This window comes from Oncorhynchus kisutch, linkage group LG11 (genome assembly GCF_002021735.2).
Source record: "Oncorhynchus kisutch isolate 150728-3 linkage group LG11, Okis_V2, whole genome shotgun sequence".
NCBI classification, from domain to species: Eukaryota; Metazoa; Chordata; class Actinopteri; order Salmoniformes; family Salmonidae; genus Oncorhynchus; species Oncorhynchus kisutch.
In genome coordinates, this window is record NC_034184.2 from 33,026,730 (window position 1) to 33,042,842 (window position 16,113).

General features: G+C 43.2%; 2 protein-coding genes across 3 annotated transcripts; one reads left to right on the forward strand and one right to left on the reverse strand.

Annotated features, from left to right (window-relative positions):
- The first annotated feature begins 228 nt into the window (after positions 1-228).
- On the forward strand, positions 229-5,365 carry LOC109899118 (uncharacterized). The gene is made up of 5 exons (XM_020494174.2): positions 229-579; positions 1,000-1,131; positions 1,306-1,516; positions 2,332-2,629; positions 2,774-5,365. The coding sequence occupies exons 1-5, from the start codon at positions 572-574 to the stop codon at positions 3,193-3,195; spliced, it is 1,071 nt and encodes a 356-aa protein (XP_020349763.1). The 5' UTR covers positions 229-571; the 3' UTR covers positions 3,196-5,365.
- Positions 5,366-5,421: 56 nt separating this feature from the next.
- On the reverse strand, positions 5,422-15,805 carry ecd (ecdysoneless homolog (Drosophila)). 2 transcript variants are annotated; one of them, XM_020495249.2, is made up of 14 exons: positions 15,670-15,805; positions 12,974-13,199; positions 12,740-12,857; positions 12,554-12,641; positions 12,197-12,375; positions 11,815-12,007; positions 11,360-11,488; positions 11,150-11,275; positions 10,525-10,610; positions 9,926-10,035; positions 9,418-9,637; positions 9,159-9,226; positions 6,100-6,284; positions 5,422-5,959 (listed from the first exon to the last, which is right to left on the reverse strand). In XM_020495249.2, the coding sequence occupies exons 2-14, from the start codon at positions 13,176-13,178 to the stop codon at positions 5,762-5,764; spliced, it is 1,905 nt and encodes a 634-aa protein (XP_020350838.1). In that variant the 5' UTR covers positions 13,179-13,199; positions 15,670-15,805; the 3' UTR covers positions 5,422-5,761. The 2 variants fall into 2 exon arrangements, with proteins under 2 accessions (XP_020350838.1, XP_020350837.1); XM_020495248.2 differs by having other exon boundaries at positions 5,509-5,962.
- Positions 15,806-16,113: the final 308 nt, after the last annotated feature.

The following is a 16,113-nucleotide window of genomic DNA, read 5'->3' on the forward strand; positions in this document are numbered from 1 at the left end:
AGGAGATGCACTGCAGAACTTAATGCAGCTGGTGGCCACACTAGATACTACTGTTACTTTTGATTTTGACCCCCCTTTGTTCAGGGACACTTTATTCCATTTCTGTTAGTCACATGTCCGTGGAACTTGTTCAGTTTCTGTCTCAGTTGTTGAAACTTATGGTCATACAAATATTTACACATGTTACGTTTGCTGAACATAAACACAGTTGTCAGTGAGAGGACATTTCTTTTTCTGCTGAGTTTATAACAGGTGAGGTTAAAGTCCATCTAGATGTCAATAACTGTGTGCTTAGAGTTCGTGAAGGCTCACATGGAAAACGCATTCCGCTCAGGTCATTGGCCTCAGACGCTCAATACTGAGAACATAGAAAGGGAACTCTTTTAAACCTGTTTGATAAGGAACATGTATCTGTGGTCAATATAACCACATCAACCGGTTTCATCCGTGGATATTGGTTGGAGAGGAGAAGGAGACGAGGGACATACATTTTTCTTATGGAGTTTTGTCTGAGTAACTATAGGGTATAGTCCACTTGAAGAGTTTGGGAACCCTGTTTTAAATTACTAAAATGTCAAGGTAATTGTTTTACATACAGATCTCATATTACTGTATTGAATTATAATTTGTTATACATTTGTCACAAATGTATCATTTGTGCAGTTCTTTATTAAAAATGTAGTTATGTTACATTTGACAGTGTTAAACCTAGCAGTACTACTTATTTATCTGAGAGTGAAGCAGATATAGCAAAAATAACAACCCCATGTCATTAGATAGTGAAAATAAAACACCAAGCTCCTTCATAATTTCTTTAAAACAATTAAAGCTAATTTCAGAAAATGTATTTATGGCGTTTTGGAATGTATAGTTTTGTCATAGTGTTTTGTCAGTTACAAAGACAGAAAGCCCAAGATAATGGTGAAGTAAATTAATAAAGAAATAAAGATGTTAATGTGATTTATGTCATGGAAGTGATTGGTGGCACCCATTTTTTAGCGAGTGGAGGAATGATGGCTCTCTACCTCCATTACCTGATGCAGTAGAGGGGTTGATGAGAGGCAGTTGGAATATGAGGATGGACCCCAGGGATACCTACCCTACTACCAGGGGCTGTCTCCGGACAGAATGGTATTCACATGTTTTCCATAATAGTAGATAACAGATTAATAGTACTTAATTGTAGACACGAGATATATGCAGTTCATTGCAGTGTATTCCAATTCGTTTAAATGTTTCTATCAATAGTCTCCTGAAGTACACTCCTCCTGTATTACTCTCTGTGCCATTGTTTTCCCTGAACAGTCCTTGGTGGAAGAGATGGAAGAGGAGTGCTAGTATACTGAGGAGGTTTTTGCCTGATGTATGGAAGCCTCTGGTGCCATTACTCAGCTATAGTGCCACCCTATTGGTCATGGTGTTGTATGCCCTGGCAGATCGGCTCCGCAGCTTTGTTGCTGATATCTTCATTCCCCAGTACCACTACCAGTTTGCTGTACCAATCACATTTGTCCAGGTAGGGCACGGTTTGCTCAGGGTTACTATAAGAATAAACTGTGTCGGGTTTTGAGTTGTGGTGTTTGGATTTTGCATGAGCCATCAATGTTTCTAATCATCATTAGGCCTTTGCTAAGTGGTAACTTTTAGAAATAATAATGATCAGAATTATTGTAAAATTATCTTCAGCCGGCTGGTGTGCGACTGTAACAAAGCTGGTTTGACTTTGGATAGCCTATCTACGGGGCTAGTTAGGGACCGTCAATAAATTACACAATGTAAATGCGAAAATATTTTCATGTTGCAGACATTTTAGTTGTCTCATTAAATGCTTTCAATATTTGTAAAGAAATTTCTACAATCTTGTAGATGGTTTGATATTAATATATGAAATTGAGAGCTATTTTAAGATATTGTTCCACGTACATTGTGTAATTTACTGATGGTCCCTAACTAGCAACATAGGGATATCAAATGTCAAACCAAATTGTAATGCCCATTGTCAATCTGGTCGCATGTAGCTGTGTTCCCAATTGAGGATTGCTTGGGTGCTGCCGGCTGTGGGCATGTGGGCTTGACTGAAATAAACCCAACCCAAGGAAAACTGTTACGGAACCCTCATTATGTGACATACAATCATCTCGCAAATCTCAGTTTTGGATGAGACGGACTATGACCACTTATTTACAATTCGTAGTCAATTTTGACACTAGAATAAATGTTTGACTTATCGATGCCAAATAGGCCATTTTCAAAAGGAGAAGTTGGTTTTTAGGGGCAGTTGCTCTTTAAAATGGCTAATGTTTGCCTGTGTTTATGGCATGTCTTTCCCAGGTGCTGGTGACTCTGCTATACTTGCTGCTCCTCCATGCCATGGGCCTGGCACCACTGAAGCCCTACTCTTTGTCTCTGGGTGAACGCCTGCTAGTGCCTTCTGTCTGTGGCAGTGCCCAAACTGTGCTGGGTGTGTGGGCAGAGGCCAGTGCCCACTCTGGCATGTACGCCCTCACCATGCGCCTGCTGCCCCTGCTCTGTGTGGGCTGGAGTCACGGCCTGCGGCTGGCAGTACCGCCATCAGTCCACCTAACAGGCCTTATCACGGTCATCACTTTCACCTCCGTCACTATCACAGGTAAATGCATTTACAGTGATTAGCTTGAGGGGAAAGTCAGTGGGGGAGGTTTGTGGGAAATCTTAATAGTCTCATAAAATTGAATGTGTTGGTGTGTCAATCATCAGTTGTGTCAGTACACTAATTTACCCCTTCTCTTTGTAGCATCTCAGGTTCTCCCGTCAGTGGAGGTTCTGGAGTGTCTCTACGCCCCGCTGGCCCTCCTTCTCCACAGCCTTTCTCTGACCTGGCTGGCCAAGGTGGCTGAGACCGAGCACCGGCACCACAGCAGCGACCACACCTCGCCTTTTGACCTGTACTTCACCCTGATGGTGAACCAGAGCCTGGTGCTTGGCTTCCTGTGCCTGCTGCACCCAGAGGGCCCCCGGGCACTGGGCGAGGGTAGCTGGCACAGCCTGCTCTTCATGGGCTACCTGCTGGCAATACTGCTGCTGGGAGCTCTACAGCACCTCTTGGTGGACATGGCCGCTCTGACCTTCTCTCCGCTGGCTGCAGCGCTACTCCACACGGCACACGGATTAACAAGACCGTTGTACAGCCTGATGATCCAACATGGAGGAGGATGAAGTTGACTATAGAGACTAGTCAGAAGTCAGTTGCCTCCCTCAAATCAAATTGCATTTGTCACATACACATGGTTAGCAGATGTTAATGCGAGTGTAGCAAAATGCTTGTGCTTCTGGTTCCGACAGCGCAACAATTCCCCAACATCTACCTAATACACACAAATCAGGTTCAGTAGTAAGGATGGATGAGCGATGGCCGAGCGGCATAGGCAAGGCGCAATAGATATAACATACAGTATATACATCTGACATTACATATAAACATTAGTAAAGTGGCATTGTTTAAAGTGACTAGTGATCCATTTGTAAAAGTGGCCAGTGATTGGGTCTCCATGTAGGCACACAGCCTCTCTGGGTTAGTGATTTCTGTTAAGTCTGATGGCCTTGAGATAGAAGCTGTTTTTCAGTCTCTCAGTCCCAGCTTTGATGTACCTGTACTGACCTCGCCTTCTGGATGGTAGTGGTGTGAAGAGACAGTGGCTCGGGTGGTTATTGTCCTTGATCTTTTTTGCCTTCCTGTGACATCGGGTGCTATAGTTGTCATGGAGGGCAGGTACTTTGCCCCCGGTGATGCGTTGTGCAGACCACACCACCCTCTGTAGAGCCTTGCAGTTGAGGGTGGAGCAGTTGCTGTACCAGGCTGTGATACAGCCTGACAGGATGCTCTCGATTGTGGATCTGTAAAAGGTAATGGTTAAAGGGAGGATTTGGTAAGGATAATCTTTTCCTAGATCTGTCTATATGGTCAACTTCTACCAGTAGAACGATAGTTGTACTACAGAGCAGTATTATTCCCTCTCTGTAGTACAAAGTCTTCAACTCCCTAGGTGCAGCGCTTTAATTACCAGCGCTGTGTTCCTTCTTATCCTGTATATCATACTTACTACTGAACCTATATAAAATGGTTTGAAAAGGCACTCAATATGTAGGAAGACTGGATAAAATCTATGCACTGGATTATCAACCATACAGAAATGATCCGAATGTGACTGGGAATATGTCATAAGGCTGCTACTTTAGAGTGGTGTAATTGATACACTAAATGATAAGCATTACAGTTCAAGTGTTAACCGATAAAGATACACTGTCTACCTCAAGGTTTTTCAAATCCCCACATGCAACAATAAAACAGTAGCTAGGTTTCCATCCAATCATGTGAATATATGCAGAAAGAACCAACTTGTTGGGGATAATATAACATATGCCATTAAGCAGACGCTTTTAGCCGAAGCAACTTAGTCATGCGTGTATAGGTTTTACATATGGACGGTCACGGGAATCGAACCCACTACCCTGGCGTTACAAGCACCATGCACTACCAACTGAGCTACAAAAGACAAATGATAAAAAGCAAGCACATGACCATCAAATTACTAGAATAATCTTGAACTTTATAAGGTAAATGTCAGCCATTTTGGTCTGAGAGTTGGTCAACCATGGTTTGCCAGTGCTATAAGATAGTGTAAAATAATGCATTTGAAGAATGTATATGCACTGTATGTTTGATAGCTAGCCTTCCAAATTTAGAGGAATGATTCCATGCATTTTTACAACTGCCAATATTCAATTCAAACAGTCAATCCACTGACATACAATACACTGGCTGAAATCAGTTGATAGGACTTTTGGAAATTCATGTAGATGTACCGAATAAAAATCAGTTCAATGTGCATTTTCTACTCTACCCGTTGTCACAAAAACAGTTGCATTAAATAGCAACAGTTAATAGTTACATAAAAAAAAATCACTAGCTAATATCTCACATATACAGTGGGGGGGGGTATTGTGGATAAGAGCGAGAATTTGTCAAATAGAATATCTATTGGAAAGCCGCAGCAAACTCACAGTGCACTTTCCCACCCTGTGATTATTATAACATATTTCATCTTTAACCTAATAAAATGCTAGGTTTCCGAGTCGTAGTGAGACGACCACACAACATATCTTCGTGTGACTCCAGGTTTACGTTATTAAATCATTTGTGCATAAAGGTGTTTCCATCACCATTTTCCACATTATTAATGTTATTGACAAAAATCTCACCTTGTCTAGAATATTTTGTTGACATTTGGAAATTTTACTGACAAATTTGCTGTTTCCATCAGACCTGTCCTGACATGTGCATTTGTTAATAACAATGTAATTCCAATAAAGGCACAGGGTAAGTGAAGAAGTGTGGTTTCAAGGCAGTGAAAATAATTGTACTTAATTTAGAAAATAGTTACATATTTTGTCTCCCAAAAGTAATGGCTTTATTATGTGACTATTTCATGTATTATAAGTGCTGTAAAAAAAAAAGAACACACATTTAAGACAGTCAGAATCAGATTAATATATCCAACAGGGATACAAGTGTCTGTTAGAATCAAAGTTTTAGGGTTACAGTTAACATTTAGATCTTGCCATTCTGAATGCAAACATGATCCAGTTGTCAAACCCCTATCCTGATGATCAATATGATTCTGTCCCAGAATACTCTGGAGCCAGGAGTTTAAAGTCCTGTGCATCCTGGCTGTGCAGACAGTAAGATATGGGCACTAGGTGGGGGGGTGGGGGGGGCAGGTGTTCATGAACGGTCAGTATTGGGGGGCAGGTGGATGCCAAGACTGTGCAGCAGGTTAGAGGCAGGCCCAGCCAGCCCAGCCTGGGAGCTCAGAGACTCCAGGAGGTTAGTGACCAGGTTAAGGTCTATGTTCAGGGGCTGGATCTCCTCTTCATCCTCACCCAGCAGATCCTCCTGGCCAGGGCCTGCTTTACTGGTGTCCTGCTTGAACCATAGAATACAATTATTATTTAACATATTTCTATGCAACTAATTCAACTTATGCAGCCTCTCTCAAATAACTCTTTACGGAATTTGCACACAGCCACAAGAATTAATATATATCCACAACTCGGACTTGCCTGCTGGTTGAAGCTCTGTCCGATGTTTGTGCCCATAAGCTCATGGTCCATCTCATCCATGTACTTCCTAAGATCTTCCAAAGCTTCTGGTCCTACTCCTAGCGGTCCAGTAGGACCCTTCACTCTATCATCATCGTCGTCGTCGTCATCTAGGTCGTCTGAGTCCAACTCCTCATCCTTAGCCCCTGAAATATTTACATAGCAGATAGTTGGAAAGTACAGACTAGACAGGTCCCGAAATTATGCAGCAGGTTAATCAATAACTAGGGTAAAGGCCGGGCCTGTCTTTTTTTAATCCATAACTAGGGTAAGGGCAGGGCTCACTAACATTTTGAAGCGAAACTATTTGCGCATATACTCTGCTGTGCAGTACAAGCATATCAAATAAAATGTTGTAATTGGTAACCACATATTTAGCCGTTATTGCGGATGTAGCGAAATGCTTCTGTTCCTAGCTCCAACAGTGCAGTACCATCTAACAATTCTAACAATTCACACAAATATAAAAGAATATAAAATAATGGAATTAAGAAACAAACAAACAAAAATTAGGACGAGCAATAGTGGCTTTGACCAAAATACAGTACATACACATATGAGATGAGTAAAGCAGTATGCAAACATTATTAAAGTTGACAGTGATTCCATGTCTTTGTATAAATGGCAGCAGCCCTTAAAGTGCAGGGTTGAGTAGCGGCTTGTGACAGCAATTTAACAGTTTGAAGGCCTTGATAGAAGCTGTTTATCAGTCTCTTGGTCCCAGCTTGATGCATCTGGGGCAGCAGGTAGCCTAGTGGTTAGAGCCAGTAACCAAAAGGTTGCTGGATCGAATCACCGAGCTGACAAGGTAAAAATCTGTCATTCTGCCCCTGAACAAGGCAGTTAACCAACAGTTCCTAGGCCGTCATTGTAAATAAGAATTTGTTCTTAACCGACTTACCTAGTTAAAGTTGAAAATATATTTTATCTTAAACTGTACTGACCTCGCCCTCTGAATGACTGCGAGGTGAACAGGCCGTGGCTCGGATGGTTGATGTACTTGATCTTTTTGGCCTTCCTGTGACATCGGGTGCTGTACGTGGCCTGGAGGGCATGAAGTGTGCCCACGGTGATGCGTTTGGTAGACAACACGATTGCGGGAAGTGCAGTTGCCATACCAGGCTGTGATACAGCCCAGGATCAAGCACGATGGGACAAGGACAAACCCTTCCCTAACCCGGATGATGTTGGGCCAATTGTGCGCCGCCACATGGGTCTATTTATTTATCCGTTATTTTACCAGGTAAGTTGACTGAGAACATGTTCTCATTTACAGCAACGACCTGGGGAATAGTTACAGGGTAGAGGGGGATGAATGAGCCAATCGTAAACTGGAAATTATTAGGTGACCATGATGGTTTGAGGGCCATTTCAGAGTGGGAATTTAGCCAGGACACCGGGGTTAACACCCCCACTCTTACAATAAGTCCCATGGAATCTTTAATGACCTCAGAGTCAGGACACCTGTTTAACATCCCGTCCAAAAGACAGCACCCTACACAGGGCAGTGTCCCTTTTTTTTTAAGACCAGAGGAAAGAGTGCCTCCTACTGGCCCTCCAACACCACTTCCAGCAGCATCTGGTCTCCCATGCAGGGACTGACCAGGACCAACCCTGCTTAGCGGCCAGCTGCGACAAAGCTCGGGATCTAACCCGGATCTGTAGTGACGCCTCAAGCACTGTGATGCAGTGCCTTAGACGGCTGCGCCACTAGGGAGTCACTCAACTGTGCATCTGTAAAAGTTGTCTTAGGAGGCTATAGAAAATTGGTTTGGCCCCTGAGATTGAAGAAGCGCTGCTGCGACGTGGATAGGGGCTTGCTCCCTCTGCTGTTTCCTGAAGTCCACGATCAGCTCCTTCGTTTTGTTGACATTGAGGTGGCCTCGTCCATTGCTGGTAATCAGGCCTACTACTGTTGTGTCGTCTGCAAACTTGAGGCGTGCATGGCCATGCAGTTAACGGGTGAACAAGGAGTACAGAAGGGGGCTGAGCACACAAACCCTTGTGGGGCCCGTGTGTTGAGGATCAGCGAAGTGGTGTTGTTTCCTACCTTCACCACCTGGGGACGGCCCATCAGGAAGTCCAGGACCTAGTTGCACAGTGCGGGGTTCAGACCCAGGGCCCCAAGCTTAATAATGAGCTTGGAAGGTATTATGGTGTTGAAGGCTGAGCTATAGTCAATGAACAGCATTCTTACATAGGTATTCCTCTTGTCCAGATGAGGGCAATGTGATTGCATCATCTGTGGATCTATTGGGGCGGTAAGCAAATTGAAGTGGGTTTAGGGTGTCAGGTAAGGTGGAAGGGATATGATCCTTAACTAGCCTCAAAGGACTTCATGAAAACAGAAGTGAGTGCTACAGGGTGATAGTTATTTTATTTAGTCATTTAACTAGGCAAGTCAGTTAAGAACAAATTCTTATTTTCAATGACGGCCTAGGAACAGTGGGTTAACTGCCTATTCAGGGGCAGAACGACAGATTTGTACCTTGTCAGCTAGGGGATTTGAACTTGCAACCTTCCGGTAACTAGTCCAAAGCTCGAACCACTAGGCTACCCTGCCGCCCCAGGGTAATTTAGTTAAATTACCTTTGCTTTCTTGTGTAAAGGAACAATGCTGGACAGCTTGAAGCAAGTGGGAACAGCAGACTGGGATAGGGAGAGATTGAATATGTCCTTAAACACTCCAGCCAGCTGGTCTGCGCCGAGGACGCAGCTGGGGATGCCGTCTGGGCCAGTAGCCTTGCGGGGGGTTAACACACTTACCACGCTCGTCTTACTCACATCGGCCACAGGGAACAAGAGCCCACAGTCCTTGGGAGCGGGCCGCGTTGGTGGCACTGTTATCCTCAAAGAGGGTGAAGGGGTTAAGCTTGTCCGGGAACAAGACAGTGTTTAAAGCCAGCTCTGGCTTTAAACTTATACCTGCGCAGGGCTCTAACGCAGGCCACCATCTTCAAGCTAGTTCTACTGTGACATATGGGAGTTCATAAAAAAGTAGCCCTTATTCAACTACATACCCAGTAGTCTGTCCAGTGCACCAGCCATGGATTCTGGATCAAACCTGAACGGCTCATTTGAATGGGACCTATAATAAACAAAGTCAAATTACACATATATATACACACACACACACACACACAACTGAATACCCATTACAGTCAGCTAGCGTACATTAACGTTCTATACCGTATTATTGCATAGCCCTTTACGTGGGAAGCTAACTGCTAAGTAGAATAGTGTGGACAGACAGTGAATCAGCCACTCAGTCAGTCTAACCAGGGTAGTTCGGCCCCCTCGTGTGAAGACACGGCGTTGATGAAGTTCTTCATGCCCTGGGTTACAGCCACCAGACTGTAGCTGCCCTCCTCCTCCCCTTTCTCACTCCTTCCCCCCTGCGTATGTTTGGTCAGGCTGGGCTCGGAGCCACCCAACCCCACTCCACTCCCCTCCAACAGATGCTCCAGCTCCTGGGCTGAAATATCCAGCCAACCTTCACCTGGACATGGGGGGGGGGGGGAATAAGAGAAAAATCAGTGTTGTCATCAACCTTGATAAGCTCATTTTTATGGAAACAGCTTCTTTGTTCTGTTCACTACAGGCTGATCCCTTCCCCTAATCAGCAGTCCTAATGACTGATTTTATCTAACATGAAAGCCAGCATGCTACTTTGTGGTGTGAACATCAGTTCAGTGAGTGAGATATAATAAAATTAACTTCACTCAATGCACCTGAGCTGGTACAAGACTGACTGTTGTACTATAGTAAAGTGAGGTGTTGTACTCACTATCCTCTGGGGGTAGATGGGACTCCTGTTTACTCAGCTCATCCAGGTTGTAGGGAGCACAGCTCTGTAATAGCTGAAGAACCTCCTCAGCTGGGGCCCTGCCACCTGAGCTACAAACACACAGGATAGTGTATTCAGTGTTTTCCAGTGATGCACTGCTAAAGCATTTTCGGTGTAAACTTAAATGACTAAAACCAGATAGAAAAGCTAATGGAGCAATATATTTTTCAATAAGATCCTCTTTAAGAATGAACAAATCACCAAAATAAAAACTAGACAGTCAGAATGAAATTCCCAAAATGTCATGGGGTCCATATTGATTTAGTCATGTTTGAGTCACTCAGATGGCGTATGCCATGTAAAAATGCACATAATTGTTAGGAAATTAGCTTTAAACTGAAAATTCTCAGCCCCATGACAAAATGTAGAATTGCAAGAATTTGTGTTTGAAACCACACTTTTTCTCTCTGCCCCATGGTAAAATTGCACAAAATTAGCTTTAACAGTTAAAATGTGTCTCTGCAGCTAAGAGGGCCTGTAAAACCACGGCATTGAAAATACCACACGTGTACCTACACACACAAGCTGAGAGCACTCACCTGTGTGTTGGGGTGATTGACTGCTTAAAGAAGTTCTCTGCTGAAGTCATCAGTTTTCTGTAATGTGCAGAGCCCTCCAGCTCCCCCTGCCACAGACAATAATATGTCACCAAAATGTATAAGACTATGAATCACTGACAATTGCAATGCTAACAGTACAAGACTGCTATCCTCACAGAAACACGAAATAGAGGATTCAAGAGCTTCTCCCCCCCACCCCCCGCCCCTCTTACTGGTTAACTAGCAGAGATTAGCAGTCTCACAATCTAAACAATTCTGAAATAATGATTTACTTTTGTTTGCAAGATATGCAAAAAAAGACCACTTACTAACCAATAATAGAAAAATCGAAACGCTTGAACATGTGTAATCAGTTCACTGGGTTAAAGATCAGTTGAAGCAGTTGTACATGCTGTCAAGATTACAGCGGTTTTAATAACGCAAGTTCATTGGTACAAAACCGATGAGCTAGTGTCTGCTAAATGTTATATCATATAAAATAAATATTACATAAAAATATGACACATATATATATATATATACACACACACACACACACATACACCAAATATATGCAAGCCGTGAGCCAATCACCCTTTCTGTCAGAGGCAGAGTAATGACTCACTCTGAAATAACCCTTCTTCTTCAGACTGTTCAGAAATCCTTTCCACAAGGGGTTACAGCTGATGGGAGCATCAGGCACCGATGATGGCTGTCTGCATTTGGAGCACAGGATTTCAAAGCCATGGGCCTGGGAAGGTCAGAGACAAGAATAACTAAGAGCCGGAGTAGTCTAAGAAATATCAATATTGTTAGTGGGTGGGGGTGAACTCACCAGTTTCATGCCCAGCTCGTGGGCACGGTACTGGGGGTGGGACCGGGCAGGCAGGGTGAACCCACTCCTCCGGTCGGGGGTGAAATGCTGCTGCTGCATTTGGGCGTACAGGCAACGGGTGAATGTCACCTGGAAAGACACATAGGCAACATCTAAATACAGCGCTAATATACCAAAACTACACTGCATAACACACAATGCAGTCGTGTTGTAATGATACCAATACCAGGAAGTAAAGGAACAAAAACAGCCTTGTGTTTCCAACTAGTCACATTTGTATATTTCGCAAGCAATGGCACATCATATTTTACAAAAGCAGGTTTTAAAGGACCATAGAGTTTTGGCTGTGTAGTGGTCTTTTTTTGCCAAGGAAAATCTGGTATCTCAATATTGGTATCGTGACAACACTAAAATTCATACACCCGTCAACAAGTAAAAAGGCAACTTATGTGTACCGAGGTTAGGACTCGTGTGTCGGCGGGAAAGGTCCGGAACGTCCGACAGGCCTGTAGATCTACTGGATCTCTCAGGTAGAAAGCTGACACTGCCGGGGCAACCAGGTCTGGTCGCTGTGCCAACACTGTAGCGATGCCCGCAGGCAGGAAGCAGTGAGCATGGTGAAGGTTTGCCTGGATCTTCTCTGGATATCTGTGAAGCCAGATACACACACCCACTCACGGTCATTATGACAGTAGGCTTGAATGTGTGGCTAGACATACGAAATCTATATACCCTTAAATATGCATTCCTGAGCAATCATAACGCCCAAAACTACCGTCAAACAGATACCTTTACAATCCCTTCAAGTCATAGCGTTGTTTCTGCTGCTTCACTCACCCTGCCAGTCTTTTCCCCAGGGCAGTGCGGATCATGGGGCTTGCGAGACAGGCCTGTGTGTGGGATGACAGCAGTGCCAGAGCCTGGGTCACACTGGGCACTGCATCTCTGGGCAGGCCAACATCACCAGAGCGGGAGGGACAAGGCAGGATGTACAGCTCACCTCTGTGGAGGAACACCTAGCAGACCAGAACCAGAGAAACACAGATTGAAAGAGACCTACAGAGAGAGAGAGACCGGAGTGAGCGAGATCTGATATGCACCTCCAGAGACAACAAACAAAGGGATAGTCAGGTATGTGAAGCGATATACAGAGAGTGATAAACAGATCTTAGTCATCAGAGGTAGAGATCTTACTCTGTTTTCACTGCTCTCTGGATTCAACCACTTTGGAAGATAGTCTGCTACTTCAATCAGAAGGAACTCCCCATCATTGTCCTCTAACCTGTATCAAGTTAAAGTAAATATCAGTAGGAATGAACACAAAATAATTGAAACCAACTGGAAGTATTACAGGGATTTGCAGACTGTGTTCCACTCTACCTGGCAGCAAGTTCAGGGAAGGCTTGTGTGATTTGGAGGAGGAGGTATACGATGAACCACTCATCCTCCACACTGTCCCCAAACACAGTGCTACCTCCAATGTGTGCAGGAACTCCCCCTGCAGGTACAATCAAGACACCAGCATTCAATCAGTCAAAGGTTGAAATTAATTTATATAACAAATACTTAAAACCTTGAAGAACATTTGTATCCAGATCAGGACAAGTACCGTACCTTTCTCAGTGTGGTACTTGAGGTTGAATGGCTGCTGTTGCCAGATATGCCGCATAAGGAGAGGTGCAACCTTCGCCAAAATCTCCTCCACTAGGTGTTGCAGACATAGTTCGTCAGCCTGTGTGTCTGAGAGGTTTGGCTGAACCAAGAAGAGATCGTACTGGACCATGTCCTCTTGCATGGCTGTTCTCCTAAGTAGGTCCATAGTAGGGATGGTTTGATGAACCTATGATATGAGCAACAACAAGAGAAGTCATGTTTCTTGACTTTGATATCAGCAGAGACTGTTGTAGGTCAGGACATTGTGACATACAGTGCATTCAGAAAGTAATCAGACCCCTTGACTTTCTCCACATTTTGTTACATTAGCCTTATTCTAAAATGTATAAAATACATTTTCCCCTCATCTACACAATATCCCATAATGACAAAGAGTAAACAGGTTTAGAATTTTTGCAAATGTATAAAAAACTGAAATACCTTATTTACATAAGTATTCAGACCCTTTGCTATGAGACTAGAAATTTAGCTTTAGGTGGATCCTTTTTCCATTGACCATCCTTGAGATGTTCTATACAACTTCATAATAAAATATGACAATAATGAACCTTTATTTAAGTAGGCAAGTCAGTTAAGAACAAATTCTTATTTACAATGACTGCCTACCCCGGCCAAACCCGGTCGGCGCTGGGTAAATTGTGCGCAGCCCTATGGGACTCCCAATCACAGCCAGATGAGATACAGCCTGGATTCGAACTAGGGACTGCAACGACGCACTGAGACGCAGTGCCTTAGACCACTGCGTCACTCGGGAGTCCACCTGTGGTAAATTTAGTTGATTGGACATGATTTGCAAAGGCACAAACACACCTGTCTATACAAGGTCCCACAGTTGACATTGCATGTCACAGCAAAAACCAAGCCATGAGGTTGAAGTAATTGTCCGTAGAGCTCCGAGATAAGATTGTGTCGAGGCACAGATCTAGAGAAGGGTTCCAAAAATATCTACAGCATTTAAGGTCCCCAAGAACACAGTGGCATCCATTCTTAAATGGAAGTAGTTTGCAACCACCAAGACCCTTCCTAGAGCTGGCCACCAGGCCAAACTGAGCAATCAGGGGGAAAAGGGTCTTTGTCAGGTAGGTGACCAAGAACCTGACAGAGCTCCTCTGTGGAAGTAGTTGTCCTTCTGGAAGGTTCTCCCATCTACAGCACTCCACCAATCAGGCCTGATGGTAGAGTGGCCAGACAGAAGCCACTCATCAGGAAAAGGCATGACAGCCCGTTTGGAGTTTGCAAAAAGGAACCTATAAGCCTCTCAAACCATAAAACAAGAAATGATGGTCTGATGAAACCAAGATTTAACCCGTCGGCCAGAATGCCATAATCAAGTCTTGAGGAGACCTGGCACCATCATGAAACATGGTTGTGGCAGCCTCATGCTGTGGGGATGCAAAGTAAAGAGATCCTTGATGAAAAGTGCACTCAAGACCTGGCCCAGCAAGGGCACAAATCAAATACACCGAATACGCCGAATACAAAAAGTGTTACAGTGAAATGCTTACTCATAGGCTCCAACCAATAGTGAAAAAAGGTATTAGGTGAACAATAGGGAAGTAAAGAATACAACAGTAAAAAAGACAGTGAAAAATAACAGTATTATACAGTAGCTATATACAGTAGCGAGGCTACATACAGACACCGGTTAGTCAGGCTGATTGAGGTAGTATGTACATATGCTTAAAATGACTACGCATATGATGAACAGAGAGTAGCAGTAGCGTAAGAGAGGGGTTGGGGTGGCACACAATGCAAATAGTCTGGGTATCCATTTGATTACCTGCTCAGGTGTCTTATGGCTTGGGGGTAAAAACTATTGAGAAGCCTTTTTGTCCAAGACATGGCACACCAGTACCGACTTGAACCCCCTGTGCAGCAAAGCTTCCCATCCAACCTGACAGAATCTTCAGCGAAGAATGGGAGAAACTCCCCGAATACAGGTGTGCCAAGTTTATAGCGTCATTCCCAAGAAGACTCAAGGCTGTAATCGCTGCCAAACGTGCTTCAACAAAGTACTGAGTAAAGGGTCTGAATAATAATGTGAACGTGATCAGTTTATTATTTTTGTGCAAACAAGTAAAAAAAAAAAAAAAAAAGGTTTTGCTTTTTCATTATGAGGTAGTGTGTAGATTAAGAAAAAACTATTTCATCCATTTTAGAATAAAACTGTAACGTAACATGTGGAAAAGGTCAAGTGGTATGAATACTTTTGAGTGCACTGTATGTACAATGACATTTGAATGATCATTCAATTAGTTATAGGAAAATAAACTATTTAGCTCGTCCTATATCGACTAATGTACTGATTCGCTAACGTTAGCTAACTGTTAAATTAAGCTCTAGGATTCTAGTTTGGACATGCCTCTGGAGACCTTGCTATCGTGGAATGATGTAATTAGGCCAGCTAGCTAAATGTTTGTTTATGTAACTGCAATTGATCACATGCTATCTTGATCGCTCGAAGTCTTCAATGTATAGGCCTAAACTACAAATTACAGGATATTTGCAAATGAAGTCATGACAATAAAAGTAAGCTAACTGGACTGCTAGCTAGCTAGCTAACGCGATAACATACTCGCCAAAGTGTCTTTACCATGATAAATTCACGTTAGTGACAGTTCTGAGAGCGGTATTACCTTGACTTGTTTATTGTGTATCTGATGTAACGTTGGTCTTCTAGAAGGAGTCCAATAAAATTACAATTAGTCGTGAAGTTCTATCGTTCTCACGCTGTTTTTAAGACAGTTTTTGTCCTACCATTAATACATCTCGGCTATAAAACTAGTTTTACTATGGTTCCTATATGAAACGGATTTATCTCAGAAATAATTATTTACTGCTATGACAATGTGCTTTAAATGTTAAAATATTGACCAAACATATAATGAATCAATAGAACATTTGTAAAATGTACATAAAATGTGGAATTACAACAAAAGTATCCAAATAAATATGTGTGGTCAAAATTCCCCGGTGAGAGACGGATAGAATTTAGGAGCGCGATAAGAAAATCGCACAGAGCATATGGATTTGTAGTCTTTTATATTAAGGAGAAAGCACATATGAGACGAGATAGAAAT